This window comes from Rhyacophila brunnea, unplaced genomic scaffold (genome assembly GCF_057557595.1).
Source record: "Rhyacophila brunnea isolate RB1 unplaced genomic scaffold, BYU_Rbru_1.0 scaffold_22, whole genome shotgun sequence".
Taxonomy (NCBI): Eukaryota; Metazoa; Arthropoda; class Insecta; order Trichoptera; family Rhyacophilidae; genus Rhyacophila; species Rhyacophila brunnea.
The window spans coordinates 19,478,044-19,497,368 of record NW_028232882.1 but is presented as its reverse complement, the minus strand read 5'-3'; the positions used below and the strand labels follow the sequence as shown (position 1 = coordinate 19,497,368).

The 19,325-nt window shown below is 33.7% G+C and overlaps 1 protein-coding gene across 1 annotated transcript; it reads left to right on the top strand.

Moving 5' to 3' along the window:
- Window positions 1-5,970: 5,970 nt before the first annotated feature.
- On the top strand, window positions 5,971-15,283 carry LOC147070151 (glutaminyl-peptide cyclotransferase-like). The gene is made up of 5 exons (XM_085949444.1): window positions 5,971-6,181; window positions 7,675-8,005; window positions 10,508-10,755; window positions 13,538-13,763; window positions 14,898-15,283. Exons 1-5 carry the CDS (start codon window positions 6,092-6,094, stop codon window positions 15,047-15,049), a joined length of 1,047 nt encoding a protein of 348 aa, XP_085805570.1. The 5' UTR covers window positions 5,971-6,091; the 3' UTR covers window positions 15,050-15,283.
- The last annotated feature ends 4,042 nt before the right edge of the window (window positions 15,284-19,325 follow it).

Genomic DNA, 19,325 nt, shown 5'->3' with positions numbered 1-19,325 from the left:
ATACAACACCAACTCGAATATTAGTCTATGGTATAACCCTGGTTGAAATGACAGAGAAGAATACTATCTTATTAAATTAAAAAAACGGCCAATTAAATTATTTCTGCCCAAATTTTAATCTATTCTGACACACAAATACGTATACTTAACATTAAACATTTTAATAATTCCCTGTGCTTATTTAAATACTTTCTCATATATTATTTGAATACTTACCATTGAGCATTTTTTACTTCCTACTGATTTTAAATTATTCCCAAAAATTAATAAAATACTTTTATTAAGATACGAGGGTGGGTCAATAAGTCCTTAGAAAAGCCGACAGGTGGCGCGACTAGTACTGTAAGCGGTTTGTTTTCATGCAGCGGCACTACCGATTCAGTATGCTGCGAAGTTTCAATCAGATTGGTCGGGTTGTTGTGTTTCTCGTACATTTAAAAAAAAAATTTGCTTGTGGAAAATGGAAAAATGGAAAATGGAAAAAATTGAGTTTAGAGCTGTTATTAAACATTTTAATATAAAAGGGTTAACAGCAAAGGAAATAAAAAATGAGTTGGATTTAGTTCACGGCATATCTGCTCCTTCACTTGCAACTATTTATAACTGGTTAAATGAATTTAAACGTGGTCGTACATCAACAAAGGATGAACCACGCTCAGGACGTCCTGTAGAGGTGACTACACTAGAAATGATCAATAAAATCCACGATATGGTGTTAAGTGACCGAAGATTAAAGTTGAGTGAGATAATTGAGGTTACAGGGATCTCAAAAGGTAGCGTCATTTCTATTTTACATGACAAATTGGGCATGAAAAATATTTCTGCAAGATGGGTGCCGCGTTTGCTCACAGTCGACAATAAACGCAGTAGGGTGGTGGCCTCTAAAGTCCTGTTGTCGCTCATGCAACGCAATCCGGATGAATTTTTTCGTCGCTTTGTGACTGTAGATGAAACATGGATACACCACTATACTCCCGAGACGAAAGAACAGTCAAAGCAGTGGATTGCGAAGGCAAACCATGTCCAAAGAAGGCGAAAACCGTAAAATCAGCTGGTAAGGTTATGGCTACTGTATTTTGGGATGCACGTGAAATTATTTTCGTTGACTATTTGGAAAAAGGAAAAAAAAATAACAGGGGATTATTATGCATCTTTATTGGACCAGCTAAAAAACAAAATTGAAGAAAAACGGCCTCATTTAAACAGGAAAAAAATCCTCTTTCATCAGGACAATGCCCGTGTTCACACATGTTTACGATCAATGGCTAAAATTGAAGAATTGAAGTTCGACTTGGTCGACCACCCACCGTATTCGCCAGATTTAGCCCCCAGTGACTTTTTCCTTTTCCCAAACTTAAAAAAATGGCTAAGTGGACAACGTTTTTTTTCAAATGAAGAAGTCATCGATCGGACAAATGCTTATTTTGAGGACCTTCCGAAAACTTACTTTTCTGACGGTTTAAAAAATATTGAGAAACGTCTAACCAAGTGTATTGAGCTCCAAGGAGATTATGTTGAGAAATAAAAAAAAAATACAAAAATAAAAACTGTTTTAATGCTTTTTTCTAAGGAATTATTGACCCACCCTCGTACTTCCTATTTTTGAATATTTATACTTACCAAATAATTAGAAGCCATTTCTTTTGTGATCTTTATGTGTTATGCTCAATATCCATCTTTCAATGCCACCTTGCGCTACTCGTTTATAGGTACTTGTAAATATTATATCTAGATACCCCTACAAAAATGCTAACAGTGCATATCTATGAATTGAGACTATGCATAGGATTGCGAATATTTTATAGTTATTATAGGTAGGTATGTATATAGGTAGGTATAACAGGTAGGTATAACAATATACTAGACATTTTAGTAATATAAAAAAAAAACTGCTTACCTAATCAAGATGCTTTAAAAATTATATTTCCTAGATTATTTTATAATAATTAATTAACACAATATAACATATTGCAAGACATCTAAGTAATAATATTTTTTGTACTGCTTCTTCCATGATGGCAATATGCTATTTTTGAATATTATGTCTCATGAATATCGTGAGAAGAATTACGTCGAAGAAGGTCTTGAATAATGAAGTCAAAATTTACCAAGACTTATGATTCTACTGAGCAACAGCTACAAGAGCTACAAGAGCCTCGCGTTATAAACGTATCTACCTATATAACACCTATTAAAATAAAATTTTCGGTACTGTTCGGTTAAAGCGGATACAGCGGAAAACGCATTTTGAAAATAGCCGATAAACTGGATTATTTGTTAGGTTAACCTAACCAAACCTAACCTTACCTAACCTAACCTAACCTAACCTGACCTAACCCAACCTAACCTAACCTAAACTAACCCAAACTAACAAATATTCCAGTTTATCAGCTATTTTCAAAATGCGTTTTCCGCTGTATCCGCTTTAACCGAACAGTACCAAATTTTCTCTACTCGGTTAATTATTAACTGTTTTTTTTATCTTGAAAAGACATAAGTAACTTAGGACGCTAGGCCCTCTAGTGCGCGAGACCCGATTTGGCCCAATCAGACCGGGCCTGCCCCTACGATCAAAAATAAAATAACAACCATAAATTTTAACTACCAATGTCCCTGCGTACATAGTAAAAATATCAATATAATATATCTTTCCTAAAATCACATCATATTATTGTAACCAAAAATAATTATTATGGAAGATGACAGTGGTGGCACATAATATATTAGTTATTTGTTTTGTTGTCTAGGTACAAATTCGTATTTTTTTGAATGGTTATGTTATAATTTGCTAGGTAATACCTACTATTACCTACTTTGATGTCAGTTGCAAGGGACTTTGTTATTCGTTGGCTGCCGTATAACAGTATAAAAGGAGGAGTTGGTGTCTTGGGTAGGTTCCATTTACCAAGTTTGAATAAACTGTCGATTCTGTAGAAAAGATGTATTTGTAATATTATGTCAGTATAATGCACTCTTTTTTCATCTCAAAAATTATTATGTTAATCAGGGCTTGAAATGGACCGGAGCGCTGTTCCGGTTCACGAAATCCCCAAAATCATCGCTCCCGTCTTGTGGAAAAAATAGTTTGACCATCACCTTATAACATGATCATATAACAAAAAATCTAACACAATTATTTTGTAAAATATACTTACATAAAAATGGATACTTTAACTATGTTAATATTTTTGGAACATTATTGTTAGTTTCTGTTCGCAAAAGTTTCCATTTCGAACGCTGAATGTTATGATCTTATAAACAATATTATTTACATAAAACGCTATTATTGTAACGTCCCGTTGGGGCAGGCAGGTAATGCATTGCATATGGGCGGCATATTATAAAGGGCGGCAAATGAAGGAACGAATACCAATATTACAAATTTTTGAAGGCGTGGTGGTTGGTTGTTCATGAAGTTTTAGAAGATCTTAGTTTAAAAAATAATCGAAGTATTAAACAATAAAATTCTGACAACACAACTAATTATTGTTGTATTATAATATTCATTGTAATATATTATATAAATATATTCTAATGGCGGTCTATTGTACAGGCAATTTTTTCACAATTATCCCTTCAAACCTATCAACGACACAGATCTACACGTGCCTAAAACTACCATTGTTGAAGAGGTTTCCCTTTCAGTAGATGATGTGTATATATTTCAATTTAAAGATATTTGGTGTATTTGTCTAATAGCCGAAAATAAATTATAAAATAGGTAAGTAGTAGAGGTGGGAAAACTGGTCGATTTTGAAGACTAAGTATACTTACTACCAGTATAAAAAAATACTTGGTATCTAAACTTGTTCCAAAATACTTACTAGTATTTGAAATATCAGCTTTAATAGAATTCGTTAAAAATACGTCGGCTTTTTGAAATGTCCCATTTTCGAGACAGGTACAGCTGGAACTGTGGCGCTAGTCACTCATGTTTCAGTAGTTATCCATTTATACAATCACGCATATAATTTGAATTCAGTTTATGTTTACAAATTACAATTATAACACTAAAAAATCGAGAAACTTGACGTGACGAAACCAGATAAACGCGTAGTCAGTTAGCGTTATCAGAACTCCGTTATTCCGGCTTGCGACTGACGTCAATTCGATGTAAATGTCTTACTCAACTAAAACTAAAATTAAAACCCGTCGCATACTAAACATACGCGAGTCGCGACGCCGAAGCGATGATTTCATACTTGGCAAGACTACGAACTAGCTAGCGGTCGGCGAGATCTCATACCATGCGTCGAACTCCTGGACTCGATAAAGTTTCATACTCAACTGAAACCAAAAACCCTTAGGCGAACTCAAAAGTATCCTATAAAACGAACACGTGACCATTTCTGTCCTTCACTATACCAACTTTACAACAGAGGAGAAAGGGAGAACAATGACAGTTGAGTATAATATCACGGCTAGACATACGTGTATCATGATATCTCGCTCGCGCGCATTTAATATCAATAGCGCTGAATAGCGAGTCACGGCGCAGATATTATCGAATGCGTTCGAATTCGAACATCTAATACGTTTCAAGTTTCTTGAAACAAGTTTATTGGGCAACAAATACTTAGTATGGGTAGTTTCATCCGAAACTTAAGTACACAAACTTGTGACAGTATTTCCAACTCACCTCTAGTAAGTAGGTAGGTACCTAATGAATTGTCAGGCAATTTGATATTAAAAATGTAAGGACGGCAATTTGTAGAGGGACGTCACTGACGTGGTCGTTTTGAAATCGAGATTAGAGACATATTTTCGTACATTTTGTATAACATAAGACGCATCGGAATGTGAATGAAAACATGATGCTCTACTATAAAACATAAATTTAAATCGATGGTGTAAATGTCAGTTATCGGTAACGAGGGCGGGGGTCGCCAGTTTTTCCTAGGTACGTTTAAAAATCAAACAAGTATGTTTTCTTTCTTATTGTCCATATTTTATTTTATCGTATTCTAAGGATCCATAGCCCGAAACAGCTATCAATGTAAATATCTCAATATTGGAGAATTAACAAAAACTTTGTTTCCAAAACATTGATGAAAAGCAGGTGCCTGACATGAAAGAAAATCGCGTTTTCTTTGAGAAGCTCTGGAAATAATACTTAACTAATTCTTTCGGAATCGTGCTTAAAAATATTACCTAATGAATAACTTTACAGGTGTGGGTGCTATTCTAATGCAAACCATCAATTTATTATTATTTTATTAAAAATACATCGGTAGTAGGAGGTACCTACTCACTTACTGTATTAATTATTGACATCGTAGGAAACTTTCGATTTTCTGTAAGGAATTTCTTTATGCAAGTTGAGTAAATATTTGTAGTAGGTACCTACTTACCATATATAAAAGAGAGATTTTAACAAGACAATCAAATTACCGGCTATTACTATTTATTGATGACGTTATTTTAGCAAAACAATAAATTCAATATTTTTTAATTATTATCTTCTGAAAAAGAAACTTTTTTAACCTGCCATCTGTTGACTATACGCAATAGTAAATTTAGAAATTCGTGCAAACTGTTTTACGAATAATAATAGTGTTGCCTGTCTTCAAGGAGGAGTCCAATCTCTTTGCTTCAAACCTTATTTTATGGATATTGTGTATACAAGAATATAACTTTTAGTTACCTACTAATAATTTACTTTTGACTAACGCACTTACTAAAATATTAATGGTTTGTTATAAAAATATTTTAAATAAATATCCATCTTGTAGATTGCCTGAAACATATAAAACAACTGTTATTTATATTAGTAATACTCTTAGGGAAAATAAAAGTTAGTGGCCTCCAGAGCCAAAAATAATATATCTGATGTTTGAATACATTTTGGGGACCCACCAATCTTCTGTGATTGCAAAGAAATTAACTCCAAGTAAAGCTGAATTTGAAAACGATTTGTGGAAGAGATAATTTTAAAGCTGACAACATCGAATTAATGTGTCAAGTGTCAGTTTTACGAGTTGCGAAAGTGTTTGGTTGAATGATCGTAAATTTACGGAGTTGACATAGGGGAAGGGTGTTTAAGGCTTTTAATAGAACAGTCTTATTTCATGCGTTTGGTGAAATAGACAAGATGGAGATAAAATTCTTCGCCGTAGTGGCGCTTCTGTTGGGAGCTTTCCCGGAAAGTTATCAAGGAAAATCCAAGTTTCACGCAGCCAAGGTAAGCTTTACAATTTTGCATAAACAGGTCCTTTCACCATTTGCTAACTTCCTATTGACCTTTAATGACAAAAGATTATTTAAAATTTACTTTTTCAGACCTTCAATTTTTTTATGCGGCCAATAATACACTTTACAGCGTTTTTGTTTATTTAGTCATTATTCTATTTATATACAGATATTAGGAAGCAGTGTTAATTTATTTCATGCCTTCCAGATGTTTGAACAGTACTAATTCTCGATGTCGTTTAATCGATATTTTATTTTGTTAAACATGTATACCTACCCAAAAATACTTTGAATAGATTTTAATTAATCTCGATTGCCAGTCAAAGTTAGGCGCAATGCACACTGAAATTCAACTAGACTTATCACTGCCAGCCAATTTTTACTAGGTGGACACTTGTAGGCCAGCTATTTTCGGAATAAAATAAATCCTTTAAAAAAAATATAAAATAGGACCGGAATGATAAATATTTGTGAAAACTTACCAACACAACATGTTTATCGTGAATATTTTCACACTAAAATGATAAATATTGTTTAGAAAATATACAATATACACAGAATGTTTATTCAGAAGTTATGACGCTTAAAAGAACCCGCGAGTTAATTTGTTCGTGGCCTGACGCAACATACATGCTTTGGTGAGTTAATTCGTCCGTGGCACGTATCAGGACTTACCCAATAATAAATCAGAACTGTTAACAATGTTGTATTCTTTCCTGCGCACATAGGACATGACTAGTCGAAACAAAACAAAAAAAATCATCTAAGTTCGTACTAATCAAAAATTAAAACCAGATAATCGTCATTGTACAAAAATTATCAGATGCTAAAACAGTGATTATGTATTGGTCAATGGCGAAGATTCCTTACTAGTTGATTGTGCTACTTAGTGCATTCTTTTCTGTGACTTAAATTGGTTCTAACAACAGAACAGATTAATGAGGTGGAAGTTTAAAGCCAGTCGCCATAGACCTTGAAACACTAACGTCTCCAGGAATGTTCTTAAATAGTATCCATATTGAATGCGCGTTTCGGTTATGTGACAAACTTTAATGCATACAGATGTAACTATTGAAAATAACATATTATTCAACATGTGTTTAAATTTAGCCCATGTTTCTCCACACTCGTGAATTAAACCTTGCTACTCCCATCCAGAAAGTAATACCTTTCCCATTCTTTCTGTGTTCTTTGGTACCAGCAATGTCTATAAGTTGTGCAAGTTTCATCAATATTGGTATGGTAGTTTTTGAGTTATAACGGAACAAACAGAAAAAAAAACTACATTTTGTGTAAGTATATACATATCATTTTCATTATACCTATGAATATAATGAAAATAGTCAAAATGCTGATCATTAGATCATTCAAAAGATTAAATTATGCTAAAATAAATTTGCAAATTTCATTTAGTGAATAGGCCATTGTGTCATGAAGGCCAACGGGTTGTACACGGCTGTGCTTAATTGTTCATTTATTTTTCAGAAAGCACATACGGGTGAAGAACTGTCGGATCATCAATTAAAAGAACTAGCTGTCCTATCCGATATGGACCATTTCAATTCAGTTCTCGATGAGATTTTGATTCCACGTGTCGTCGGCACCCCAGGACATAAGAAGGTAGCCAACTACATCGTGAAGACCATGAGAGATCTCGAGTGGCATGTGGAAAGAGACATATTCAAAGACACCGCACCCATTTTTGGAGAATTGGACTTCGAAAATATTATCGCTAAGCTGAATCCGGACGCTAACCGGTTTTTATTCCTGGCGTGCCATTATGATAGCAAGTACACGAGAGAAAACAATTTTGTTGGTAAGATTTTAAATAATTCATCGACTAAAAATACATTACTCTGAAAACCTTCACTGATGAAGGGTATCACTGATCTAAGTGTCCTAGAAAATAATTCATAATAATCATGGTATTTGAGGTAGGTATTTTACAAAAAATGTCAAGAGATGGCCAATCCATTTTTTGGAAATTTTAAATGAAGGTAATAGCATTAGAGCCTTTACCCATTTTTACGGTCATCCGTTGCAACATGACGCGATAGCTAAGGGCGAAGGTTCTTACTGACTTGATTTCCTAGATGATGTCAGGAGTGTGAGGGTAATTAATCTTTTTTTCCTTAACTGGAGCATATGGCCACCACACGGTGTCTCTTCACTCTCAGCGAGAGCTAAGCCTGCTTGATTCATTCTCTTATCTCCTAGTTACTCCTAAAGTCATAATACTGCACACCCAGTATTCGTCGCAAACATCTGTTTTCGAAGCTCAATATACGGTTGCTTTGAGCCTTCTTAAGGTGCCATGATTCGAAGCAGCACCGTCAGAATTTAAACGTTGAATAGGCGGCATTTAGTTTCTATCGAGTACAGTTGATATTTCCAGACCGTCTGCATTGAGTTAAATGTTGCTCCAGCCATTCCCATTCGCATAGTGAGCTCTTTTTACAAAATGCCATCTTCCGTGATGTGTACCCCCTGATATTTGATTTCTCGATGTTTTGCCTGTCGCTAAACATAGGGAAATCTGGACCAGGTCAGGTGCTATTGCACAAAATGTTGGTTTTGTTCATGTTGATTTTCAAACCAACGCGAGACGAATTCTCATGCAGCCTGTTGATTGTCTATTGTACGCACTCGATTGAGTTGCCGAATAGGATAGCGTCATCAGCGTATTCTAGGTCGCACAGCAAAACGTATGTCTCAGTCAGGTGGTATTGACATTCGTAGTATGGAGTCAAAGAAGATGATGAAGAGAAACGGAGCAAGGAAACAACCCTGTCTGACTCCAGTCGTGACCCCAAACCATTTCGTGACAGTGTCACTAATTCTGACACTGCATTCGCTATTATGGTTATGATCTTGGGAGGGATTCCGATTGCTACCAGTATCCTCCAGAGGGAGGGGTGGTGCGTACTGTTGAAAGCTCGTGGCTCTGCTGGAGAAGACATGTTTGAAGAAGGTTGTGGATTTGGTTAGCGCTCGCTCGTCCAGGTAGAAACCCAGCTTGGTTTTAATTACCCTATTATTATTTCAAATTTAATTTTATTGTTTTTTATCTAGTCTTCATCATCTTACCTCTGTCTCAGATCCATTTGGCAAACGCTGATCAAGTTTTATAACATGTTGTTTATGTCATTATTACTGTGTAAACTATGTATAAAGCACTGTTGATACAGTTGAATACAGTTTTCAAATACATGCTACTACACAATTAGCATGACGTATTAAAATGTTGAAATTCTCATTTCATGCACACTACTATCTAAATAATATGGTACACATGAATACTGTTACATTCGATATGTTAATTGAGCCGTGCATTGTTCGCTCAATAACCAGTTCTGAAGAAACATATTATGAGTATTTCAACAATAAAAGAACCTTTCTATGATAGTGTTATAATGCACTTAAAACTCCTCGTTAATTTCGTTGTAATTAGATAAGATACACATTGATCAATTGGTAAGGCACATTGGCGCCAATCCAGCGGATGCAGGTTGTCGTATTTTTTTTCCCTAGTAGATAATAATTTGAATTGTAGGTATAGTTCCTATGTAGAATAAGTCCACTTTAATGAAATCTTGGTAAACTAATTATTTTCATTTAATACTACTTATAAAAACATATGACTCAATTTATTTTATGCTGGTTTGATGTTTTTATAAAAATATGAACAGTAAAATGATCATTTTTGCAGCAGTAAAAGAGAAATTGACTTATTGGCCACTATTTTATAACATAATGACATAGGCGGCTCTCGTGGTGCAGTGCGTAAGGCGCTTGCCTTCCTTCTGAGAGTACTGGGTTCGATTCCCGGTCAGGACACAATATTTATGTAAATCCTGGGTGTTTGTGATTGTTCAAAATTACTAACAACCACCTTGTATGAAAAAGCAAGGACATTGTTATTAATAATACTAAAAAAAAATAATAACATGTAGCACAGAATAGATACAGAAGGCGACGTGGTCATAAGAAAAGTAGTCTGTGGTTAAGGTATCCTTTTCGGTGACTTATGATAAGGTTAAAGTTCAATGGAAATAAATATGTATGGTTGACAAAGTTTATTGTGCACTATTTATGTTGGATCATAACAGTCTACCTCCACCCTTCGCCACTACCGCACGCCACTGGTAGTTAAGGCATTACGGTTATTAGCCAATGCGCCATAATACATAGTAAAGTATACAATAATTATAGATTACAATTATAATTAATTAAGTAAACATTGAATAAAAATGTTCCAGAAGTTTGTATTACTCCCTCTAATACACTAATCTCTTTGACACGTACTGAATGTTTGTAGGCGCAACAGATTCGGCCGTGCCCTGCGCAATGATGATAAACTTGGCTAAAGTGATGCAGGAGCATCTGAATGCGGCCAAAAGTAACAACGAAGTCAGTCTGGCGTTGCTGTTCTTCGATGGAGAGGAGGCTTTCCGACTGTGGGGACCCAACGACTCCATCTACGGAGCACGGCATCTTGCCTCTAAATGGGATAAGCTGCCATTCTCGACCTTTGACGGCAGTAAAACGAATCATCTTGACAGAATGGTAAATATCGTGAAGTCTCATTAATAGTCCAGTGGTATAGTTAAAAAAATGTGCACCTTCATGCTGAATAGGGATTGTTCAAGGGTAATTTCGTGGGTATACTGCGAATAAGCATTAAGTCAAAAATACTAATTTTGAGATAATCGAGTTTGAAAGTTTGGACGGTCTTAACTTATTTTATATATATAAAAGGCAAATTCCTTTCTGCGATATTGCTTTGAGTATGACTTAGTGCAGTTTCACACGCAGAATTTTGTGAATATAGCCTGAGAATGAGAGAAGCAAATGCACTAAGTCCATTTAGTGCCTTTTCTCTGAATAGATGTATGTCTTTTTGACTTATAACATAAATTATCTTCGCCAGTTTTATAGATATGACAGTCTGTGTTTTTGTAGACTATAGAGCGTACTCTTAATAAGATTACCTCATCATTAAGTCAAAACAGCAAAATTTTGACTTAGTGCTTTTTCGCAGAATACCCACGATTTTCAAGATATTGAGTTGCTTCAATATTTACCAATTATTCCATAATGCCGTTGAAAATATAATTTTTTTATAATAATAATTACTGTTTGATTTCAGTAATTTTCAGTTTGGACGTTTATTTTATGGTGCTAAATTCTAATTTGAAGTTAAACTTTACATTTTGCAATAAAATTGTAAACTCATGAAATACCAATATGGCGTGTCAAAAAATCACATTTTTTATTTATGTTTTTCTGAAATTGATTAAATTTTATACACTTGTACTGTAAATTTTATACAATTAAATGATTTATTTTGAACAAGTCATACATACATAGTTGTACAATAAATTTATTGAATGTAAATTTAAAAAAAAAAAATCTACAATCCTTCAGCTAAGAATATAAATTTCAGATGGTGTTGGTTTCGTTTATGGTTTTAGGGAAATTGATTTAGCTTAGGCAGGGTTTAATTGAATTTTAAAAACAAAACATCAATCACCATCTGCAATTTATTTGTATTCTTTGCTGAATGAAAACAAATAATTATGACAAACAAATTTAGTGCGCACTTTTTATGTCGGATCTCCACAGCCTATCTCTACTCTTCACCAGTGCTTGATACAAATAGATGTTGGGTAATACACAAAAAAAATCCCCAACAATTGATCTGTACTACAGCACTTGATGCGATTCAAGAAAGATGTTAGTTTGGGGTAATTGGTAGCCATAGAGAACTAAGTATTCCATACCTTGGCAGCATAAATAAAATCGCAGTCTGTTTTGATGTGTGATATTGATATATTTGCAATGATTTGTGATTCTTCCTCTAATGATGAATTATTCATAACCCATCCATGTTATCTGTCTGTCAAGATGCTTATATTTTATTTCTTATTTTCGAATTGCAGTATATAATATAGCAGCCAGTGGCGAAAGGTAGAGGTAGGCTGTTAAGATCCGATATAAAGAGTGCACACTAAACTTTGTTAGTCAAACATATTTGTTTTCATTGAACTAAGACTACAATGTGTAGATAGTGTTTGTTAGTTTTTAAAATTCAATTAAACCCTGCCTAATCCAAACCATAGTTTTTAATAGCCAAATTCTTCTATCTATAAAACATCTAAATTTTGTATTTAAATCAAAAATAATTTTAAATATTTTATAGATAGAAGAATATTTTTTATTGATTTTGGTTTGGGTAAGCAGGGCTTAAGGGGGGACATGCTCAGCGTAGGTGAAAATGGAGCTTTTATTGCATTTTCAAAGGACAACCCTGGACATTCCTTAAACGTTGTAGATAATCTATTTATATAATTTTGAAGCCTTATTATCCTTTATATTTATTTTAAACATTTGATGACTGCATAAAGTATTTTTATGACATAAAATAGTATTCTTTTAAACCTCTCACTCTAATGTTTTAGAATATAGTCATATTTCAGTACATGAATGTGCAGTGGTGTTAAAATATTTTACATTTATTAACTTTTAAACGCATTTATAAAACCATTAGTATAATTATTGCCGACATTATTATAGTGAAATATTTACGATAACAAATTATATTGATAATCTCTGTGATCCCAAATTTGACAAGAATTAGGCATTTTATTATTCAAAAAATGGGCAAGATTTACACATTTGAAGATAATTCTAAAGATACTAATTATAAGCTATGTCTTTGACCATTCAAGTGTGATAAACATCCTACGAATATTGTTTGCTTTATAATAATTATTGACCTAAGAATAAGGTAAGTGTTTTTTTGAAATACGCCATTTCTTTTGGCATTCCCCAGTAGTGAAGCTACAACATACGGCCGTAGCCATAAATTGACAAACTAAAACTGAAGTAGGGAGTAAGATCATGTTAACGCCCGTGTTTGAACATGTACCTAACCGTTTTTTTTTTTTTTTAAAGGGTACAAATATATATTATATAAATAGATTATCTACAACGTTTAAGGAATGTCCAGGATCATGGTTTGAAAATACAAAAAAAGCTCCATTTTCACCTACGCTGAGCATGTCCGCCCTTAATGAATTTTAAAAAACTAACCAACATATCTGTAATGTGATTAATATTTTGAATGTATTCTTAATTAAACGAAAACAAATAAGTATGAATGAAAAAGTTTTCACTATTTTTGTCAGATCGCCCATAGCATACCTAACCTATTATGGTTGGTTTACTCAGGGTTTAGTTGAATAGTGTGCACTATTAACATTGAATCTTAACAGACTACCCCCACCCCTCGCCTCTGATAGGAGTTAGGATGATATGTCTTTAATGATTGTGGTGTTAATTTCAGGATATGCTGGTACTCTTGGATCTGATTGGAACAGTCGCTCCGACATTTTACAGTTATTTTCCGGAAACGGAGAAATGGTACATCAGCCTCACAGATATTGAAGACAGGCTAGCGGACATGGGTCAGATGAAAGGATATCTCACGGGATCTTACCAGCCAAAATATTTTAAGAGCACTAGTGTAGGGGCACATATTGAGGATGATCACATACCATTCTTGAAAAAAGGTACGACATTATAATGAATTCGTTTTGCTTTGTCATACTAATACACTAGTCGCATAATTATCCTCAATTCATCACTTGTAATATGGATTCTTAGCCGGTTCTCTGGCTTCAGCGAGTTTTCTCGCTCTATGAGACCGTGATCGTACAGATTTCGCGAGTTTTCTCGTCTGACTTTAAACTTAAATTACTAGCCACTGTCGATTGATTTGCATAATCCATAAAAGTAAATACACAAGGACATCTGTTTGAATAATTATTAAATACTAAGCCACAAATTATCGGTATTACAGTGATTTTAGTAAGAACTTAGCTCTACATTCAACATATGTCGTTACAAATCTGTGCCCTGTCAGATACTGCCATAGTAATATAGTGAGGCATAGAAAAGGTTAAATCTTAATTCTTGTGTGAATTTAATTGAATTTAATAATTAATTAATTAATAATTAAATGAATTTAATTTTATTTGGGATTATGTATCACTTATTTTTCATTATTTTCGTGTTGGGTCCAATATTCATTTGAATACTTTTTTTTCTGATATTCTTCGATATTTTGTTGATATTTTGTTTGTGATGGGTGCTAAAGGTAAACTAATGGTCCAGTTCGTAAGGCATTGCCTTCTGATCCAGGGGATCCGGGTTCAATTCGTGATGAGAGCGCAATACATTTATGTGATTGTCTCACAGTCTGGGTATTTATTTATGTGATAATTTCACTTCTACTACTGGAATACTCAAGATAAAAATACTTGATATTCACAGAGATATAATATTTATCTTTCAAAAGAATCACACAGTAAAACTCTGTTAAATCGAAATTAATGCGACCGAAAATTCAAAATGTATTTCGTAATTCCCCCCTCCCCAATCCACCCAACTTCATGTTTTATCACAAAATCTTTTACCACCATCGTTTATGTTACCACAATTTACACTCAGTTAAGTATGAGTTTATATTTTGTTGGTTTTGTGACGTCACATTTTCTACAACACCCCTTCCCCCATCCTCTTCTCCCTCTCAACAGAGCATATTGTCATGTACGGACTATGTCTAAATTAGATATTTTTAGAAAAACTACTGTATGTAAAATTATTCTATAGGTAATGAATTATTCATATAATTTTTCTTTTAGGTGTTGCCATTCTGCACGTGATTCCGACTCCGTTCCCCCAAGTTTGGCACACGCCGGCTGATAGCAAGGACGCTCTGGACATGAACACAATCGAAGACCTCAACAAAATATTCCGAGTGTTTGTGGCGGAATATTTGCACTTGAACCTATGACTGAAGGCGGCCAATGGTGGTAAACTAGGCAAGGATGACTTATAGAATATAATTTATAATTGGTAACACTTATTAAGAAGACTGGATGACGACTTGAAATTTATAATGGACGCCCTTTAATGACATATCGACTTATATGACAAATATCAAATTATTATTCGTCACCACGGTGGTTAAATGACCTATTCCATATTATGTTAGTTTTAAATATATTATAGTTGTCATTAGAGCATATTTGTTCTAACCCTTGTTTAACCTTTTCTATGCCTCATGATATTACTATGGCAGTATCTAACAGGCCGCAGATTTTTAACGACAGACATTGAATGTAAAGCAAAGCTCTTACTGAAGTCGGTGTAATACCGATAATTTGTGGCTTAGTATTTCATAATTTATTATTCAAACAGACATCACTGTTTGTTTAATTTTTTAGATTATGCATATCAATCGACAGTGGCTAGTAATTTGAGTTTAAAGTCGAACGAGATAACTCACGAAATTTGTATGTGTGGCTTGTCTATCTCGGCCTCATAGAGCGAAAAAACTCTGAAGGCATAGAACTGGAAAATTTGGTCCTGAAAAGTTGTTAGTAAATCTAAATGTCGTATACTGAAACGTATGTCTGATTCGCTGTTATCTTTCCAACCGCCTAATTTTCATGTTTAAATAAGTCCGTAAATTGAATTTTTATTCTGTATGTACCAATATTGAATCTGTGGAATACATTTTTTCATTCTTGTTATAGTGAAATTTCTATATAATAAGTGTGTTAAGCGAGATTTAAATGTAAATAGATATCTAAAAATCGCATAGATCTCTTCACTATTGTACAATTATGTATTTTAAAAAGTATTGGTCAACTAAAATAATTTTTTTTAAAAATATATATGGAGTAGGTCAGTCGCCTACCGAGGTGACTCAATATAACTTAAATATTTCAATAATATAACAATTTATTGTAATATAATGTTAGTAGTTAGTTTATTATATTATGTTGTGGATGTACGGTAACAAAGTAATCAATTACGATACTTAAACCGAGCGGCTAGTTTATTGATTGATTGTTATGCTAAACTAATACCCACTCCCCTTTACACATGCATGAATTTACTGCTGACAGTAAGTATTATCGCGGCCATAACAAGAAAATGTATGTGTAAACATGTATTATACTGCAGTTGCAAGATTGCATGCATGAATCTAAAAACTTCGGAAGCTTCTGAATATTCAAGCGACGGTTGAGAATTTCTGCGCCTGTGCAGTGGAACGACAGTGGCGAACCTGCCGGCAAAAAACGAACTACGAATGAATTTTATGGTTAACCGATTTTCACTATCTGTTAAATAGTACCATAAAATGACAACACCGCATCTCGCTCACTTTTGAATAATGAGATTAGAGACAGTCAGGACTTTTACATGTAAACAGTTATTGTCACGATAGTTTAAAATAAACATTATTGCTGCCAGTAAATCCATGCACGTGTACAGGTGCTATAATACACGTGTATTAGAGGTGACAAATAACGATCACTAATTATGCCAAGCTAGTTGCATATCTGATGATGATTATGTCGTTAGAAAATGTTGTATTATGATGCTCTTTATAAGCTCATATAAGTTGGTTTTTTTTGAAACGCCGCAAACGCCCACACGCTGGCTTCTTATTTACATATTACATATTATATTTGACGCGACATATACATACTTTAAGAAAAAATGCAGCCACTTTTTGGACTTTCGTTTTTTAAGGCGATTCTAAAATGATAATACATGTCTGTAAGAATGCTATACGTAAAACTTAAAAGAGGACAAGTTTTGTACTATTCTATTTGAGTCATTTTTTGCAACCCGGGTTTCGCCTTTCTGCATCTTCAGGAACTATGTGCACTCACCAAAAGGTAAATACACATTGACAATGAATACAATTAATTCTAACTTATGTAATAATTTAATATAATAAAGTAAGTAAAAACTTTTCACCTTAAAGTTAAGGATCACAATAAAAAATATAACAAACGAATTATGACTAGTGTTTGTAAAAAATACATATCACTAATAATCATAGTCCCCACAGGGGAGCTGACAAGGTTCTGGCCTAGGGGACCGGGCTTAAGGGGGGCCTCGACGTGGCAGATCGACCAGCCAAGTCAGATAAACACACATCACAAAATTGCACACACAGTAAAAAAATGACGACTGCGGCGCTATTTCACTTCAAGCATACTAACATTTAAAAATATGTGGTTGGTCAATGCGATTTTTGATTATTGTTTGTCGTTATTCGATAACTCCAAAATTCCATTAAGTGTATGCGTTAAAAACTACAAAAATCGCTAAAAAATATCCTTTCTAATTTTACCTCGAACACCACTTGAAAAACTCATCTGTAGATCGTCACACTACCTTTAACCTTAGTGATAGATAGGGGGGCCCACAAATATCCTAGCCTGGGGGCCCGCTTCAGAATGTGGGGGCCATGATAATAATTCAATCAATAAATGAATCAAATGGAATAGTACAAAACTTAAATCCATTAGAATTTAAATTCAAATTCCATCATGACCTACCTACCTTCGGTCGACAGTATTTATATTAAAAGAGGACAGTTGTGGCATACCTTTTAAAAAACGGTATTTCATGTTTCTTGACAACTGAAGGTTTGAGGTGCTTATAGAGACCATTAAGTATAGCATAATATTTTGAAGAGTCGTAACACATTGTCTTTAGTATTATTTTTCAACTACTTACTTATTTAAAATTAAATGCAAACAATTCAAAGAACATATTGTAATTTTATTACCTACTTCAAATATTAATTAATTAGTGTAATAGGTAAAAATTGTCTACATAAATTCTGAATCAGCTGTGGACTATTTTATTAATTACGGCCATCTTGTATTTTCATGTAGGATAAAAAAATTGATACTTCTTAATAGTGTTACCAGATTATGGAAATAATTTTGTAAGGGATAGTTTATACATGATTTTATTGAAAATGATAATATTATAACTGTTGTAACTCATGATTCCAAATTTAAAAATAAAGCTAACTTTATGACATGTGCTTTGTAAAACTATATGACATACTTGAGATTTTTCATTGTATCATATTGTTACCAAAAGCCAATAAATCAGATTTATCCCTTACAGTATGTTCCATTATTATATTTTAACATTCCTGTTTTAGTAATTGTGTATTTAACACACATACTACCATTGGTGAGTACAATTTATGAAGGCGTTTACTTAATGTAGTAAATCCATTTCGCTGTTTCGAGATAACAGGGTTGTACATATCGGTGGCGAAGAGTGGAGATCCGACATAAATAGTGCACGCTAAACTTTGTCAGTCATACTTATTTGTTTCCATTGAACTAAGGATACAAATTGCAAATGGTGTCGGTTTGATTGATTTGGTTTTTGGGAAATTGATTTAATTGAATTTATAAAACTAACCGAAACCATCTGCAATTTGTATTAATTCTTAGTTCAATGAAAACAAATAAGTATGTCTGACAAAGTTTGGTGTGTACTATTTTTGTCAGATCTCTACAGCCTACCTCCACTGGTGCAAATTATAATAATATGTTACTATTTTAGCAATGTGTAAAGAACTGTCGAAACAATTCCTTATGTACTTATAATTTGTTAAAATAACACTACACACAAGCTTTCAATAATATAAATTTAAGCAATTATATATTCATTAGTGTCAGTAAGTTGTATTATAGTTTATCAAATTTATTATTTGGTCACGATGACCGAGTGGTAACGTTTCGGTCTATAATGTTGTACGTCCCGTGTTAAAATCCCGGGTCTTGCAAAAAAACACATCTCTATTGCGTAGTCTGCCAACCGGCTAACTCCATTTGGGCAAATTGTTCAGGAAGGAGGAAAAACATAATTTAACTATCGAGCGGAATTTAACAATTCCGAAAATACACTTGGAATTTTTTTTTTACAAATAAGGTGCACTATGAATTAATACACTATTTAAGCTTCCCTTTTATATATAAAGAAACTTTATATAAAGAGCGGAGTTGTTCCATTTACGATATTGGAAATTTGGCACCTGCAGTTGGCTGTTTTGTGTGAAGAACGATAACACATTTATTTATATGTTTAGGAGTTTTAAATTTCGTGTGAGCATAGAAAACATGCTTTATAACAAAATGCCATCAAAATCTCATTTTTGGTCAACAGTCCAGTTGGTTGGTTTGCAGATTTAGCAGTCAATATTGTTTTTTCAACGTGTGTCTGGACCCTGAGTAGGT